The sequence below is a fragment of the Leucopleurus acutus genome, assembly GCF_964270905.1.
Source record: "Leucopleurus acutus genome assembly, chromosome: 7".
NCBI classification, from domain to species: domain Eukaryota; kingdom Metazoa; phylum Chordata; class Mammalia; order Artiodactyla; family Delphinidae; genus Leucopleurus; species Leucopleurus acutus.
The window spans coordinates 85463501-85482101 of NC_139150.1; the positions used below are offsets into that span (position 1 = coordinate 85463501).

An 18601-nucleotide genomic window follows, 5' to 3' on the forward strand; every position below is an offset into this window, starting at 1 on the left:
GCCATACTTGGAAGTTTGAATTTTGATCTTTTCCCAGGGCTAGTGATACATGGTACAGTCCTCTCCCATGACGCCGGGCAGCTCCCAGTCAGCCACACGAAGGGAGAGGACAGACACTCTACAGGGTACCGCGTTGCCAGCATGTATTGCATATTGCGTTTTACGTTTCAAATCCCATCATGTCTACAAAGTAACCGCTGACCCAGAAATTCCAAATCGGGCCTAGAAAAAAACCTCACATTTTCAGAGGAGGCGGGGACACAAAAAGATCATCCGCCTTGTAGTTTGCGGTCGTGAAAAATTGGAAACTACCTAAAGCCCCTCGGTCGGGGAATAGCTAAGTATACCCTGATCTAGATATCCCTGTGAGCGCCAGGCAGCAGTGGAAAAGGGGACACAGGAGCTCTGTACCGACGGGCATTGCTGAGGTGAGATAGCAAATTCTAGAACGGCTCACGCAGTCGAGTACCATTTATGTTCTTAAAGTGTAGGTGAAAGAATGCTGCGTAGTCCGTAGAACATCCCTAGAAAGTTCCAGGGGCCTATAGACCATAATAGTGTACACAGGTGCTCCTTGACTCATGATGGGGTTATGTCCTGATAAACCCATTATAAGTTGGAAATGCGTGTAATACACCCAACCTCCCGAGCGCTGTAGCCTAGCCTGGCCTCCCGTAAACGTGCTCAGAGCACTTTCATCAGCCTACAGTTGGGCAGTTGTCTTGAGTTTAAGTTCAAGAGTAACTACCTTCCTCTTCTTCTCACCAGAAGCAGGAGACACAGATGGACATTTCGTAGACGTGGTGGGATTTGAAACACAAAATACAATACACAGTGAATGCTGGCAACATGGTACCTTATAGAGTATTGGTCACTTCCCCTTGTGATCGCATGGTTGCTGCAGCCCGGCAACACGGGAGAGGAGTGTACCAGGTGTCACTAGCCCCAGGAAAAGATCAAAATGCAAATTTCGATATACAGTTTCTACCAAATGCTTATGGCTTTTGCACCATCAGGAAGTTGGAAAACTGTAAGTCAAATTGGCACCATCTGTACTTTTGTGGAGGGTGTAGGGAGGGAGAGGGCCAGGACTGGGGAGAAGGGGAGATAGAAGGAACTTTAGTTTTGTATGTGGGTGTTTTAATTTTTCTTAAGGAGAATATATTTATGTACTTCTTGTATAATATTTTCAAGAGACTAAGTTAAAGTTCGGTCCTCCCCACATGGAAGGGCTTCTGTGAGGGAATGTGCCGTCTCCCTGGCTAAGCCCACATCTGCCGGGTTGGCCATGCGGGGACCACTTGGGAGGGGTGCGTGAGTGGTGCTGACTTTGGCCCATGAGCTTGAACTTCCCTTGAGGACTCTCTCTCTCTCACCTCCGTCCAGGCCTCAATGTTCTCTTAACACTTTTGCCTAAGCGAGGAAAAGCTTTCGTCCTTAATTTCCTGTTGCAAGATTGAGGCTGGCCAGGAGCGAGGGCACCAGAGTCACATTAGGTGGACCCTATTGGGTTGAGGTTACCAGCACTGCCTTCTGCCCGCCCCTCCCACCTTCCCCCTCAGGGCTCTCATCCCTGCGCCCCCCGGCTGCTCTCAGGCACATCTAGACTTCTCTATGTCTAGACCCAAGGAAACTGGGCCGAGGCACCCTTCCAACTTACCTATTTCATGTCTAGGAACCCACCTCTTCCCCAGATTTTTGGCCCCAGGTATGTCCACCCATTTCAGGAAAACTCTTCTGTTTAACCATAGGCGAATGTGTGGTCTCATTGTACCGTTAACAGGACAGCCACATCAGAAGCCCACACCGTACGATGGCAGCTGGACAAGAGATACACAGAGAGTAGCTTCGAGGGTTTTCCTTGCCTGTAGTTAAGAGGAGTGAAGGCCCAGGATGCCTGCATGGAATATTGACCCGCTGACCATGTGGCAGACACACTCATCCTACATCATATTATCCCCATTCATCCCCAGAGGTAATAATGAACAGTAGGTGTTACTATTCCTATTCTACAAGCAAAGGAACTGTGCCTCAGAAAGTAACTTAACCTATCTGAGGTCACAGAGTCCAGACTGAAACCCAGAATGCCTGCCTCCAATGCTTTTTAACCTGAGCCATATTTTTCCTTTGGGGATTTCATTCTAGAAGTCTTCAGAAGTCTCCTCCCTGCTTTTTGCATAACCTCCCAGAGTGAAATGAAAGATCACTTCCCCCATGAATTTTGAGTGCCAGGCATTCTTTTCCTTGAGAATCCCCAGAACTCCTTTTAAGTTGTTGCTTAAATTTGAAGTGAAAACAGACAGAAAATGTGTTTACAGATACAGCTTGCACTAATTCAAGAGGAGGCATGAAGGTTAGGGACTCCTTTGATATTATTTATGTGATTTGAGGCAACAGTATATAATCAAAGAATGCTATTCGCAGACTCCTAATCTACTTTGACCTTAAATTCACACCTATTTCACGGATGCAAAAAGGAAGGTGTCATATTGCGTCTTTCCTTTGGATTCTCCAGCTTCAGTTTTGCATTCCTCAAAGTCCTCAGTAACCCAGGAAATTTAGAGTGTGAGAGGTGAGAATGTGAAAACTCTTCAGGACTTCCCCTAGATTAACAAGAAAGAGTGTTCAGCAGTTGGTGATGACAATGGAGCATTGGGTTTTAATTTGGGGTTTATTTAGAGGCAGAGCCGAGAAGTGGTTGGGTACTTCCCCTCACACCTTCACAGCACGGTCCACCAGGAGAGTTAGGTTTCAAAGAAGACGCATCTCAAAGTGTTGGGGAAATTACTTCAGGATGGGATCAGATATGCATTTTTCTCCCACATTTTCTGACCTGAATTTAAAAGTTTTTATAATAGTGCATGGATGAACCCTTCCTTCACAGGAGAATCGGAAAGCAAGACTAACAAAAAACATCAGTAGATTCTAATTATCGTCTCTCTCTGTTGCATCCTCTCCTTTTCCTGAGTTGCTTTAGACATCCCGTATGTAATACTTTGTTTGCAGCCTGTGAGCAATTACTACCTGTTATGGTTTGAATGGTGCCCCATGCCCCCAGAAAAAAGAAGATATGGTGAAGCTCTAGCCCCCAGTACCTCAGAATGTGACCTTATTTGAAAATAAGGCCTTAGCAGATGTAATCGGGTTAAAATGAGGCCACTAGGGTGGGCCCTTATCCAACCTGACTGGTGTCCTTATATAAAGGGTAAAATTGAGCCATAAACACAGACATGCACAGAGGGAAGATGATGTGAAGAGACACAGAGAGAAGGAAGTCCATGTGCAGGTATAGGATTTGAGTGAGGCGTCAACAACCAAGGAAAGCCCAAGGTTGCTGGCAAACCACTAAAAGCTGGGAAGAATCAAGGAAGATTCCCCTACAGCCTTCAGAGGGAGCAAGGCAGTGCTGACACCTTGATTTCCAACTTGTAGCTTCCAGAACTGTGAGACCGTAGATCTGTTATCTGAAGCCATACAGTTTGTTCGTGTAGCCCTAGTAAACTAACACAGCTACCTGTACCTAACCCTTATAAAATACACATGTAGGGTAAATAAGATTGAGCATTTCTGTTCATCTGTTATAGTCAGCGTGACATTATATTTTCCAAAGATGGCTGCAAGATCAGCCCCTGTCCTACATGTCTGTCTAGACCCTTGAAATTCCCCCATCAAGAGATGAATTCTAGGGCTTCCCTGGTGGCACAGTGGTTAAGAATCCACCTGCCAATGCAGGGGACACGGGTTCGATCCCTGGTCCAGGAAGATCCCACATGCTGCGGAGCAACTAAGCCCGTGTGCCACAACTACTGAGCCTGTGCTCTAGAGCCCACGTGCCACAACTATGGAAGCCCATGCACCTAGAGCCGGTACTCTATGACAAGAGAAGCCACCGCTATGAGAAGCCCGCACACTGCGGTGAAGAGTAGCCCCTGCTCGCCACAACTAGAGAAAGCCCGTGCACAGCAACAAAGACACAGCGCAGCCAAAAATAAAATAAATACATTTTTTAAAAAAAGAGATGAATTCTAAATCCCCTCCCCTTGAACCTGGATGGGCTGTGACTCCCTTTTGATGTTCTATGACTTCTGAGGCAGCTTCCACCCTGTTTCCTAGAACACTTGCCCTGGAGCCCTGAACTGCCATGTAAATAGTCCACTTGTCTCGAGTCCTCCATGCTGTGAGGAAGCCCATACTACCCCAAATGGAGAGACCACATGGAGACACAAGACTATATGGAGAGAGATACCCAGACGCCCCTAGATGCTCCAGCAACCCTACGGTTTCGGCTTCAGCCACTATCTGGTTGCACCCCCATGACAGACACTGAGCCAGAGCTGCCCAGTCCAACCCTTCCTGGATTCCTGACCCATCGAAGCTTTAAGAGATCACAAAATAATTGACATATTTAAAGCTACTAAGTTCTGGGGAGATTTGTTACACAGCAGTAGATGTCTGGGACAGTTAGTGTACTCTGTGCTTTGCATTAGGTGTTTTCATTTTAATTTAAAAAATGGATTGAATTTTTACTTCTGACTAAATAGTTTTATATTTAGAGAAGACAGACTATAACCACAAAATCTCAATGATTTAATCTAATAGTATTTATTTCTCACTCACTCAAAGTCCAATGTGGATGTTACAGGTTGGGTGGCTCTCCTACAAGCATTGACTCAGGGATCCATATTCCTTCTACCTAATGTCTTTGCTGTCCCCGGTCCTCCTTGGGGTCCTCTGCTGGGTCATCTGTGTTCAGGTAGCCAAAGAGAAAGGGGAGAGAGAGAGTGGAAGATCATGTGAGATGTTTTAGAGGCTGGGTCTGAAAGTGGCACACGTTATTCTGGTCCACGTTGCACTGGCTAGAACTAGTCCCTGACTCAAGGGAGCTGGGAAGTGCAGATTAGCTGTGCACCCAGGAGGAAAAGGTAAGTGTAATGGGAGCATAGCTCTGCTACATTCGCACGCTGGCTGATAGAATCTTATATTATCAGAACTGGAAGGGACATGAGAGATCGGCTTCTCCAAGTGTGGTCCACCAGCATCAGGACCACCTGAGAGGGACTTGTTAAAATGCAGATTCTGGGGCCCCACCTGCTGAGTCAGAACCTCAGGAAGTGGGTTCTAGCCAGTTGATTTTTGCCAAATCCCCCCCAGTTCTTGTTACGTACACTAAGGTTAGAGAGTCACTTACCAGTTCAACCCTGTCACTGTACAGATAACAAAGTTGAGGTCCAGAGAAAGGACGTGACCTCCATACGTTCCTTCCAGCTACTCACAACCTGAGGCCAGAGCTGGGGTTGGGGACCTGTGTGCTGAGGCCCATCCAGTCCTCTTGCCACGCCCCTCCCAGGGTTCTGCATCATAGCTGGCCAGGACCCCGATGGTGTGCCCTGGCAGAGCGTACTCGGTTACTGGATTGTAGCCTTGGCCCCCAATTCAACAACCACACATACTTGCTCTGAGACACCAACAGGGAAATCCAGCCCAGTGCGGTAGAATCACAGCGTTTTCCTTGAAAAGTCTCATCAGTTTATAACCAAGAGTCCCCTGCAGTTTAGCTTATGACCAGATCTAGTCCAGAATCAAGGCCTGTTATATCTTGGACATTCCTAGCCAGAGTCGGGGACCCGGAATAGTGTTTTGATAGCGAAATTGGAATCCTATAATAATTTCTCTTATGTCACTCTGCAGGCCTACCTTATCTTTAAAGCTGTAATGTGTCCTAATGACATTCTGATAGAGCTAGCTTGTAGGGGAGGCCTTGGTGGTAATGAAAGGCATGGGGAGGAGAGGGAAACTGCATATTTTCCAGAGCTCTTGATGAAAGCAGCCAATGCTTATTAGCATGCATTCCACACAATTTCCATGATGATGCTATAATTTAAAACACTGACTGAAAGACCTAATAAAGGAGGTGAAACTAGCTTTCTAAATTTGCTGAACAAATTGCTCATCTCTCCCTCCATCAATCTTCCTTCTCTTGAGCAAAATGTAAACTTTGGAACAAAGAGTGAAGATACTAGGGTTTTGACTGATCTTTCTGTTAACAGTATTCTGCTGTGTGGCAGCTGCATTGTAAGCATTCGAGTTCTGATTCTAAGCATGTATGTGAAAGTTCCCATGAAAAAAAATCTTCAAGTCACTGTCTACCTTCTGAGTTTGGGGGACAAACGGGGGTAAATTAACAAAGGATACTTATCACGCTCCCCAACCTTTGCTGAAATCACTTAGTTTCAATTACTTTGATTAATCACTAAAGATTTTGTAAGCAGCTAAAACATCTGCCTTCCCATATTGGCGTGAAGGAGAATGAGAATGTAGATAAGACCTTCAGGGCATCAGGAAACCGGTGATGGTTCCAGGCCCAGTGAGATGGTGGGTGTCCTTACCCCCCTGATGCCTAGCTGAACGATTTGGCTCCCAGCACAAGCTCATCGCACTAGCGATGGTGTGGAGCTCATCGTGAACAGCATGGGATTTGCACAGGGCCTGCGAGCAGGGTAGATGGAGAAAATCAGAGATGACGCCTGCCTCCTCCCCCTCAGTTGTGATCAGGTACTGCCACTTTGCAGTCTGGCCCCTCACTCCAGGGGCTCCAGGGTTGTTCCCAGTTATCACTTCTCTTGTCAGGAAGCACTGTTGGAGTTAAGTTACTCGGGACAGGAAGACTGGACAGGGCACGAGGTGGCCAGCCTGTAGAAAGGCAAACCTGATCTTTGACTGAAATGAGTAAACAGACCCAGTCAAGATGGTGAGTGTTCTGGTCAGCTATTGCTGCATAACAAACTACCCCCAAATTTAGTGGAGGGTAGGGTGGGTTCTCTGGGAAGCAGACTCTGAGCTGGAGAAGAGCATGCAGGATGTTCCTTAAGAACTACTCTTAGAATCAAGTCTTCCAAGGGAGAGGAAGCAGTAGGAGTGGGCAGAGAAAGTCATGCTGCCTTGCCGCTCAGTGACAGCCCCGGCTGGCCCGACACAGTCCTGGAGCCAGAATGACTCTTGAGAGTTGCCCCACATTAGGCTGAGGTGACCTGGCTTTTATATCAAGGGTGCGCAAACTGGCAAGTCTTACAAATCAGGTGGCCACCTCTCTTTGTAAATAAAGTTTTACTGGAACACAGTTCCACCTCTTCGTTTACGTAGGATCTAAGGCTGCTTTCACGCTGCTTGCGTAGAGCTGAGTAGTTGTGACAGAAGCTGCATGGCCCAGGAAGCCTAAACTATTTAATATCTTGCCATTTCTAGAAGTGAGTCAACCTCAGCTTTATGTTTCCACAGTAGCCATTGGCTGTGGGCTTCCAGGGAAAGGACAAGACCTTGGGCAGTGGCTCTGCAGCAGAGGTGAGCCCTGCTGGATGAGGGCTGAGGGCTGTGCTGCTTCCACACCCAGCACTGGGGACAGCAGGTCCTTCCTCAAGGGGAATGTGTGCAGTGCTCATGGTGTCCACCACAGCGGATTAAAATGACCGTTGCATTAGGTGGTTCAGGAACTCTGGAAGGGCTCAGATGGACAGTCTGACCTCCATGGCCTCATCTGGGCTGGAGGGTTCACTGCCAAGATTCCCTCCTCACTCAGTGCTCCTTTGCCTCTTTCTCTCTCTCTCTCTCTTTTTTTTTTTTTTTTGTGGTACGCGGGCCTCTCACTGTTGTGGCCTCTCCCGTTGCGGAGCACAGGCTCCGGACGCGCAGGCTCAGCGGCCATGGCTCACGGGCCCAGCCGCTCCGCGGCATGTGGGATCTTCCTGGACCGGGGCACGAACCCGTGTCCCCTGCATCGGCAGGCGGACGCTCAACCACTGCGCCACCAGGGAAGCCCCGCCTCTTTCTCTCTTTATGGGGCATCTCATCTTCTGGGGGTTCTCCATGCCACGGTGTGGTTTCGGGATCATCACACTTCTTACAGGAGGGACTCAAGAGGCAGGATGTGGAAGCCCTGGGCCCATGAAAAAGCATACCGGAGATGACACAGCATCACTCTGCTGTGTCTTATTGGCCAAAGCTATGATGGGGCCCATCCAGATTCAAGGGGATGGAGCCCCAGATGCAAGGTCACAGCACAGAGCAGGGGGCGGGAAGTGCTGTTGCACCGTCTTTGGAAAATCCACAGTGCCTCAGTGGGCCGGGTCTCGGAGCTGTTTGAGCACATCCTTCCCACCTCCACAGTCGCCATCATCACGAGGGTGGCTTGAAATGACCATGGTGGGAATATGACACCTCGGGGATGGGCTTTGCCCCAGCCCAACCCCAGAGAGCCGGTTGTTAAGTATGGCCCAGCACACCGTGGCTGCCGTGGTCGGGGCAGCGGGGGTTACGATTTGAAGCAAGGCAAGAAGAAAGACAGCACTGCTGATTGATTGCCGAGGTACTCAACATATCCTGGGACATCAGAACAACTCTAGGGAGTGTCTCTTATTACACAAAACAGGAATCCCAGGTGTGGCGAGATTGGGTAACTGGGCAGGATTCGAACCGGGCTCTCCTCACCCTCCACCAGGTCTCAGGAAGATGAAATAGGCTCCTTGTCACGGGCCTGAGGGAAGCTCAGGTTGGGCGAGAGGGAGGAAAGCCAGCCAGAGAAGGAAGGGGAGCAAAGGCCTGGCCGGGGCAGCCGTGAGGTTCCTGGGAAGGACTCAGGCCTCCACATCGGGCCCAGCTGTGTGGACACTGGAAGATTCGCCCCAACTCCTAGCAACCAAACCCCAGCCCTTTCTTATTGTCAGGAAACTTATCAATGTTTTAAAGGCACAAGCAGGCTGTGTGAGCAAGGGGGAGTGGGGAAGCCACTGAAGGGGAGGCAAAGAGAGGAAAGGCCGACACCATATTTACAGGAGCATCTGTAATGCTCCCCTGACCGGAAGTACAGTGGTTAAGCCAGACCAATGGACTTGAAAGGGGGAGAGGGGAGAAGCAGGGCAGGAAGGGGACTTTCATGATGGAGCCCGCCCTTCGGCAGGTGGCATGGATTCTTCCTTTATAACAGTACCGGTTCCACTGACTGGGCCTCAGCCTAAAGCTAGACCTGCCTGCCGCGGGCTTTACGTGTATTTATCATCATTAGTCCTCAAAACCCTCAGAGGAATGGGTCCTATGATTCCCATTTGATAAGAAAACGAGGCTCAGCAAGAAGGAGTAACCTTCTGGCCACAGAATCAAGGTTGGCGTTGGATGTGCCAGCCCTGGACCATCTCCCCACCGTGCGGCCGCGATGCCACAGTTTACCTAAGGAATGGCCGCGCGGGCCAGAGAGCAAAGAAGCAAACGGATGATAGAGCGTCTTTCTCAGCGTTAGTTGGTTCACAACTTTCCTTTTTTTCCTTCTTTCTGTTCGCTAGAGTTGAAAGATTCCCTCTCCCTGTTTTGTTGGTTTTAAGAGGAATAAAGAAGACAAAATGTGCGACGCAAAGGGCTGCACGGAGTTGGGCAGGGAGCCAGTGCAGGGGCGCAAGGCCGAGGGCGGTGAGGCTGGGACGGTGCGTTGGTGGAGGGGCGTTGCTGCATCAGCTGCAGGCCTCTGCCCCCCAGGCAAGGCTCAGGCTCTGTGGCAGAAACGCTCTTGGGTCCAGGGAGGTGGAGGAGTCACTTCGCCCTCCCCTCCGGATAAAATTTAAATATCAGAGGGAGGCCTTGCAGCGGGAGGATGCAATTAAGACTTCCGAAAACTGATCCTCAGTTTTTAGTGTGCTAAGAATCACCTGGGGTGCTTGTTTAAAATGCTGCCTTCCTGGTCCCCACTCTTAGAAACTCATGCAGCAGGTTGGACGTGAGGCCCAGGGTCCGCATATTGAAAACATCCCAAGCAATTCTGGTGCCAGGAGATCCTGAGCCAGGCTAAGAAAAACACCCACTTGGAGGGTGATGGTGCAGGATCTGAAACTCTTCTTTTACAAAAATAGCTTTTTTGTCATTATAATTTCATCTCAGGAGCACCAGTTTTCTTATTCTGGATGTAGATGTGGTAGGTATGTTTATGGAGCTGTCTTGCTGAAAGAAAGATAAGGCACATATGGTTATGTGCATAATTGCAGTTAATTATTATGTTGTGAACATATGGTTAAACTCGATAAAGATTAACTTATAAAAACGCTTATTAAAAGTTCCCTGTTATTTGCTATTCATCAGTACCATGGATTTTTTTAGGGGAGTGTGTTCATTCATCCACTTAATTAAAAGTTTTTTCATTCTTGCTGCGTGGCTGGCCCTGTGCAAGGATGGGGAGACTGCACGCAGTGGGCCAGCAGCCGGGAGCTGACTGCTGCCCTCTAGGGCTTTACAGTCTGGCCAGGGAGACAGATTCATCAAAACCCCAACAACCACGGGCATTTCGATTTTGTGTATGTTTATTCTTATTTGTTAAGGTGTTTGTTAAGTTCATTACTAAATGTGATTTTTATAAACTTAGAAGTATTTACATATATACAAATACAAAGCATACAAACAAAAAATCCTTGTCAGGCCATATATTGTGATTTGGGTTTTTAAAAAAATTGGCTAATACAGAGATTTTGAATTTTCCAGGTGTCTCTCTTTGGGCTAGGAAGATATAGTCTATAAATTCTATACAAAGTTGGATTGTAGTTTTTTTTTTTAATCAGTGAGTTAAGACTTCCTCTCTGAACATGTTTAATTAAGATGTCTGAAGGATGCATTAATTTTTTTCTGCATCACATTTCTACTCTCTCCCCTATTTGTGAACCTAGCACATTAGGAAAGCAGTACCCAAGTGCTTTCAAGCACAAATGTACCTGAATGCAGAATTCTTATCCAACAGGGAGAAGCACAGAGAATTCTGATTCCTTGCTTAGCAGTTTCAGCATGTCCTCAATGCTATTTTCTTGCCAGACACTTGAGCGTGCAAATCATCTATGAGAGAACAAATCAATATGAGACAGAACTGTCATCGATAACCTCTGCCTCTTGATTTGCAGTGTTGCAGGTGGTGAGCTCTTTGACTTCTTAGCTGAAAAGGAATCTCTGACTGAAGAGGAAGCAACTGAATTTCTCAAACAAATTCTTAATGGTGTTTACTACCTGCATTCCCTTCAGATTGCCCACTTTGATCTCAAGGTATGTTGCTTGGTGTGAATCAGATAAAAGCTTACACGTACCACAGCGTTCGCTGTCTGCTAAGAAAAACTGAGGGCGTCCCAAAGAGATACACGTTTTTTTCCTAGAGGGGTTTAACCAATGAAATTGTCAATATAAATCAGCAAGTGTATAAGCATGCCTACTACAGGAATTCCTAACCAATGTGTGAGATAGAGGCTTAAGATTAATGATTACATTTGAGAATTCTTGGGGAAGAATCAAGGGGTCTTACCAGCCAGGTCTTTAAGAAAGGGGGCTGCTGTTGGTTATGGGGTATTTTCAACCTAGAGTACCCATTGGCTGCCCAGTTTCCCTCCCCTTCTGGCTACAAGGCATATAAGATGGAAGGTGTCTTGATCTCTACTCTCTCTCGATGCAAAGGCTTCTGGGCTGACTCAGTCTCTGGCAATCAATCAAACCAAACTCTGAGACTGGCTAATTGTGGTCTTTGCTTGGCTGGAGGCAAGGCATTATCGGACATAAAAAGGCACATCATACTCCCATCCATCACAGAGGTGATGGTCTCTCTGAGAGGGGAAGATATACATACGAGCAACAGAAGTGGCAATGTAAGATTCAGGTACAATCCGAGGCAGCGAGAAGATTATCACAAAAAGTGTGTGGTTGATTGCCAAGTGAGTGATTCAGACCATTGGAGCTAGGATAGATGTAAGAGAAGGGAAGCTTTTCTCCATACTTATTGTAGCAGAGCCGTCAAGACCCCATCTGGATCCCCCAGCACTCACTAACGCACACCCCAAAGACTGCTGCTGGGAGCTGGAAATGCCAAAGAGTAAATGCCTACTGAAGCAGCTCTTAGCAGTGGAGCTGGGGAGAAGGTGGATAAATACCCCAACTCCCTCGTGCTTCAGTTGAAAACTTCTGAGTGCTGCGCTTTCTCCCCAAGTCCTCCAAAGGGATTGTGCTCCAGTCGCCCCTACCTTGATAAGACACTTTGTATCAGCTTCCTTCCTTCTGTTTCCTGTCTCCCCATTCCTCTACCAAGTATTCCCTGGAGTCCCCTCCTACATAAGCTGCTTGCATCCAAATCCATGTCACAGGTCTGCTCCTGGGAGAATCTAAACCAACACATTTATTTTTCCTAGTGTTCTCTTGCAACTACTCTTTCATCCCTACGTTTTGGTTGCTTTTTCAGGGAAGAGGAAGAATTACCTGCCATCTTGTCCTCAGCATAACATATTACAGGGTTTTTTAAATTGTGGAAAAATAAACATAATATAAAATTTACCATTTTAACCATTTCAAAGTATGCAGTTAAGTGACATTAAGTATATTCACATTGTTGTACAACCGTCACAGCCATCTATTTCTGGAAATTATTGATCTTCCCAAACTGAAACTATGTACCCATTAAACACTAACTCCCCAACCCTCCTACCCCCAGCTCTGGCATCCACTATTCTACTTTCTGTCTCTATGATTTTGCATATTCTAGGTATTTCATGTAAGTGGAATCACGCACTATTTCTCCTTTTGTGACTGACTTATTTCAGTTCACATAGTGTCTTCAGGATTCATCCATATTGTAGCACATGTCAGAATTTCCTTTCTTTCTCAGGCTGAGTGGTATTCCATTGTATGGATAGACCACGTTTTGTTTATCCATTCATCTGATGGGCATCATGTTATTTCCACCTATGAACAATTGCTGTACTATTTTTCTTTTTTTTAAAGCCTGAAAACATAATGCTTTTGGATAGAAATGTTCCCAAACCTCGGATCAAGATCATCGACTTTGGATTGGCCCATAAAATTGACTTTGGAAATGAATTCAAGAACATATTTGGGACACCAGAGTTTGTTGGTAAGTTTTCTTATTCCTGTGGTCATTCATTTCTCATAAACATTATGCTGGCAAAATTCACCCTGCTGCAGCATCATTTCCCTGGTACATGTTTCTGGTTTATACATGAAGATTAGAATCTGTTGGTTCACTTTCTTCCCCAACTAAATGTGCGTTCATTTCCTCTTAGCTCCTGAGATAGTCAACTATGAACCTCTTGGTCTTGAGGCAGACATGTGGTAAGGAGCATGTTCTTGATGTTGTCACCTTTCTGATTTATTTTACTATTCTTCTGATGTTGTTTTTCTTTTTATTTTGTGTCTAGGAGTATTGGGGTAATAACCTATATTCTGTAAGTACCCAAATCCACAGCTCACGTTCTTTTCGTTTTTCTTTGAGACCGTATGTTTTACTGACCATTCTATGTGTCATGTTGATCAGTTCAGCTTATGTATGCTTTTTTTTTTTTTTTTTTTGTGCGGTACGTGGGCCTCTCACTGTTGTGCCTCTCCTGTTGCGGAGCACAGGCTCCGGACACGCAGGCTCAGCGGCCACGGGTCAGGGGTCCAGCCGCTCCACGGCATGTGGGATCTTCCCGGACCGGGGCACGAACCCGTGTCCCCTGCATCGGCAGGCAGACTCTCAACCACTGCGCCACCAGGGAAGCCCTATGCTTTTTAAACATATTCATTTTACACCTCCACAACATGTTTAGTTTATACTAATGAAACATTTTCTCCTAATTTGAAATGAATCATCAGAAACTGCAGCATAATCACTGAAAGAAAGCATGGCTGTCTATTACTGCTGAGAAAATAGGAAAGGCTTTCTTTTTCTTTTTTTTAAACTACTAAATGCTGTTCTAAATTAACTGTCCTTTGCATTAAGCTGAAGCTTTTGTGCATGACAATTAAATGGCCTATAAAATGTAACTGAATTCTAAAGTGACCGCTCAAGCACCAGATTATAATGTTATTCCTCACTCCCTTTATCAGATATTGTAGGAACAGAATGACAACACAAGAGGGACTTACTCACGTTCTGTGCCCTGTTTTATTAACAGCCTAAGTGGGGCATCCCCATTTCTTGGAGACACTAAACAAGAAACGTTAGCAAACGTATCTGCTGTCAACTACGAATTTGAGGAAGAATACTTCAGTAATACCAGTGCCCTAGCCAAAGATTTCATAAGAAGACTCCTCGTCAAGGATCCAAAGTGAGTGTCCATTATACCTGAAAGGTGCCCAGCTGTGGCCTCAGCTAGACGAGAGTTAGCACCTGTCCTGTGCACACGGCCACGTTTATGCGACCCTGGTTGTTTCCTCCTGGCAAAGAGACGCATGCCGTGTGAAACGCTTCAGAAAATGCAGGCAGGGCCCTTTGTACCTGCTCAGTCAGCCCCTGCAGGCACAGTGAAATAATCACACAAAGACTGATGTTGTTTTCGGCTCCGTGAAGCAGGCCCCGAACTGCATTTTCCAGAGCATCTCCTTGGTAGGCCCAGCCGGCATGGAAACAACCTTAGTGTTTGCTTCTATGGTCACCGCATTTTTTTTCTTTCCCCTCCCCCCACAAAGGAAGAGAATGACAATTCAAGATAGTTTGCAGCATCCCTGGATCAAGGTAAGTTGCATATTGCGATTGGTTTGGGGATTATAGGGCGACCTGGAATTCGTTTGTCCTAGGGTATCACTAGGCACTATGGGTTCTAACCACGGTCACGTCTGGAGTCTTGTGTTTGCTGTTGGTGCTATACTTTAAGACAGCTGACAGCTGAGAGAATCCTCATGATGACGGAGGTAGAAAGGAGTGAGCTACCACAGTGCAGGACTGTGATGAGGAACTGAAGGGCAGGTCCACTCAACAACGTCGAGTTTGATTGTGGGATATTAGCCCAAACAATATTTTTGAAAATTCTTGAATTAACTTCCAGCATTTAAGTATCATATCAAATCTGGATTTCCAGCTTCTCTTGAAAAATCTGAAGATCTATCAACACTGAGCCCTCATTCTGCAAGGCTGCCAGAAACTCTGCCCAGTTGCCTTTGTACCAGGCCAGCAGCCACCCCCGATGTATATACACATTTACATTGTTTGCCTGGCGCCTGTCAGCATTTGGGTTAAAGAACTGAAGTTGCTTCAGCTAGACCAGAAAGGACTAAGGGTGGGGAAGCATGGCAGTTACAGAATAAAATCATGGAACCATTGTGGTGCAGTAACTTGCGTTGCAGAAGTAGGTTTGGGGCAGCTGGAGACCTCTGTCTGTGCCAGCTCCCAGCAGTTGCCTGGGCTTCCCTAGAAGGCAACGGTGTCTCCTTCCTTCAGAGGTAGAGTTGCATGGCCTCCTGAAAAAATGCAGTAGGAGGGATTTTAATGCTGTAAGATAGACCTAATTTGCTAACATCTGAGGTCCCAACCAGCTCTAAATTACTTGATGATGTTAAGTTCACGTGCCTCTCAATATGGCCTCACCATGAATCATGCCATTCCCAGATCCTCTTATGGAAAGTTGTAATTCAGCTTGTCCAAGCTCAACTTTGCAACTTTCCCTCAAGATCCAGTCTTCATGGATTTGCGCAAACCCTTAGCCACAAGAGTTTAGCCTCTGGAGACTAGGTTCCTGGATCAGGCATATCATCCCAACTCATTTTGTTACTTTAGCAAGGTGAATATGTAAGCGTCCCAAACAATGAGAGGATTTCAAAAGTTGTCATGTAACGCATTTCTATAATTTGAGAGCTCTAAATTGTCTTTCTTGGATTTTCATTTTAGCCTAAAGATACCCAACAAGCACTTAGTAGAAAAGCATCGGCAGTAAACATGGAGAAATTCAAGAAGTTCGCAGCCCGGAAAAAATGGAAAGTAAGATTGTTTGATTTGAAGGGATTAACGAATTCTGTGTCCCCTGTGGCTCTCCCTCTGTTCAGGGCTCACTTCTTCTGATACTGGCAATGCAGAACTGCATCCTTTTTAAAAATTCACTCTGTAGTCATCTGCACCATTGCCCTATTTTCAAAGACAATCAAAAATACTATTTCAGTCCTATTAACTCATCTTTTCACATGTAATTTTGCATTTTTTTAAATTAAAACCATTCCCAAGGCAAATTTTTAAATCAGTGCAATAAAATTATAGTGCAGTCTTTTTCTAAAGGCAACAAGCCACATTTTAAATAGATTTGTTTCTTGCGGTAGGCACCATAGCATTATGATTATACCAGAACTTGTGTAAATGGTTCTCTAAATCCAGCCTTGGTCTGTGAGTGGTTGGGATGGGGGTGGGGTGTGACCATGAGCGTCTGCGATGTGATCCCTTCTCAGTGCGGATGGTTTCTGCAGGGGCTGAGTAAGATGTGGCTCTAAAGGGCATTCCAGCCAAACTTGAACAAATGAAAATTCAGGGTTAAGAAGGGGACAGGATGGCTTCCTGTGCACAGGGTCATGTCAAGCCCAGAGGAAGCAGGTACTTGCCATGTCTCCTCATCACTGGGCCAGAAGTGTACCTCATTGTACTCATCAGGTTGGGGATGGCTTGATAGAGATGAGGAGGACCACAGCCATGGGTTACTCAAGACTTGACTCTTAGTCTCAAAGAAGCCTTGAAAATAAGGCTTAAAATGTAGAGTGAACCACCGTAAGGTTCTCTTTCTCTCCCTCTCTTTCATTCATGTACAGACACTCACACACACACACATTCTTTACCTGTTGCTTCTGCCTTTGAGAGTAAATGCAGAGGTGTTTGTCCTATAGGCTAAAGAGTCCCCAACCTGCTCATTTCCAACAACTGAATGAGTTTTGAGAGTCACACTGTCTGCCATTACCAACTTGCCTGGGCACCAAGGACACAGGGCAAGACCCTTGCATACCATGATTCTCTGAGGGGGGACGTGCAAGGGCTTTGTTAGGGTAAGATCCCATTCCTCAAAGAGTAGAGAGTGAATATGGAGAGAGAAGGGATGCATCCAGTTCTGCAGCTTAATAATGAAATGCAGGAGAATCTCTCTCTATTGTTGTCTTGATTTCTAAGACCTTTAGAAATTTCTTTAAGCAAATATGATCCGGGCTTCCCTGGTGGCGCAGTGGTTGAGAGTCCGCCTGCCGATGCAGGGGACACGGGTTCGTGCCCCGGTCCGGGAAGATCCCACATGCCGTGGAGTGGCTGGGCCCGTGAGCCATGGCCGCTGAGCCTGCACATCCGGAGCCTGTGCTCCGCAACGGGAGAGGCCACAACAGTGAGAGGCCCGCGTACCATAAAAAATAAAAAAAAATATGATCCAACCTGCTTGTGGGATCGCCCACCCCTGAAGAATAATACACGCTGTCAGCCTTGAATGCTATCTCAAAGGCTTTGTCATTTGCACTAATTTGAGTCTTGTTATGTAAGCTCTCTCTCCTCCTCTCCCCCTGCATTTTTTTCACTCTCTCTCTCTCTCTCTCCCTTTTTTTTTTAAAGCAATCTGTTCGCTTGATATCACTGTGCCAAAGATTATCCAGGTCATTCTTGTCCAGAAGTAACATGAGTGTTGCCAGAAGCGATGATACTCTGGTAAGCAAACATTTTCCCCAGATAGGTTTGTTCTTAGCACCGTGTATTTACCGTGTTTAGGTTGTTTAATTTGTTCAGCAACCCAGAAAACCTGAAGTCTTGGAAACATCAGGCCTGTTCTTCTCCTCTTGAGAGGGGGAGTTGGGGTGGCTGATTGGATCTACTCTGTTACTGTTTCGTCCTTTTTCCTCTTTGTTTTGATTGGCTGTACCTACTACCTCTAACACTACCACCTTCCCACCCTCCTCTCACCCCCAACACAGTTTGATAAAAGAGAGGCTTGCCAGTAGAAGAGGAAAGATCATATTCTAATTTTCATGAACTAAAACGAGAGCCCTCTGTTTCCACCAACCTTGGAGAATCTTAGACTGTACTAGTACAAAAGGGGCAGACAACCCTCCTTCTGAACACATACACACACACACACACACACACACACACACACACACGCACACACACAAACACACCAGAAAATCAGGGGAAATGCAGTGGGGTTTGCTGATATAGTTCGTGGTAGACCAGAAGGCTAAACCCACTCACTTTGTTGACGTTGTATTGATTTCTAAAGGCCCTTGAGAACAACTCCACGACTTTTTTCCCTTAATCCAAACTGAAACCTAATCACAGATTAACTCTTCAGATATGACTGGACACATCAGAATTCAACGAGACTTTCCCCAACAGTCAGACAACGGGGCTTTGTGAACCCTGGAGGTAAAGGGGACTCCAGAAAAGGCAGAAAGGGTGGTTCTGTGGGAACCAGCCTGCTCCTGTAACTGAATAGTCAGTGTTTCCTGAGTGGAATCCGGGAACTCCAAGGGCAGGATCACACATCAGCAGACACCAGCTCTTTTTTTACTCCCTGAAGCCAGTAGTTTTACTCAAGTTCCAGATCTAACCTTATAGCCTGAAAAGAGATAGGAAATTTTAAAAAGAAGTAGGAGAGAAGCAAGTTAGGAGGAGAAGGGAGAGAAAGAGGAGGAAAGCTGGACTGGGGGATTGTTTGAGGGTGGCCGTGGAACCAGGACAAGATATAAACTATTAATCTAAGTAAGGTGATGAGAACAATGAAATCTTACAAATTAAAATTGCCCTGAATAATCAATTGGGAGACAGTTTGTTGCAATGAAGAGTTTAGGGTAAGAGAGGGACAGGGCTTGTGTAGAAAGA

The 18601-nt window shown here is 46.2% G+C and overlaps 1 protein-coding gene across 1 annotated transcript in view; it reads left to right on the forward strand.

Moving 5' to 3' along the window:
* The window catches only part of DAPK1 (death associated protein kinase 1), a 208939-nt gene that overhangs the window by 133185 nt on the left and 57153 nt on the right, over window positions 1–18601 (forward strand). Inside the window, exons 4-11 of the mRNA XM_082842193.1 lie at window positions 10923–11061; window positions 12778–12907; window positions 13077–13125; window positions 13212–13238; window positions 13950–14102; window positions 14464–14509; window positions 15659–15748; window positions 17339–17431. Coding sequence (XP_082698319.1) covers window positions 10923–11061; window positions 12778–12907; window positions 13077–13125; window positions 13212–13238; window positions 13950–14102; window positions 14464–14509; window positions 15659–15748; window positions 17339–17431 — 727 coding nt within the window. The remainder of the gene's footprint in view (window positions 1–10922; window positions 11062–12777; window positions 12908–13076; window positions 13126–13211; window positions 13239–13949; window positions 14103–14463; window positions 14510–15658; window positions 15749–17338; window positions 17432–18601) is intronic.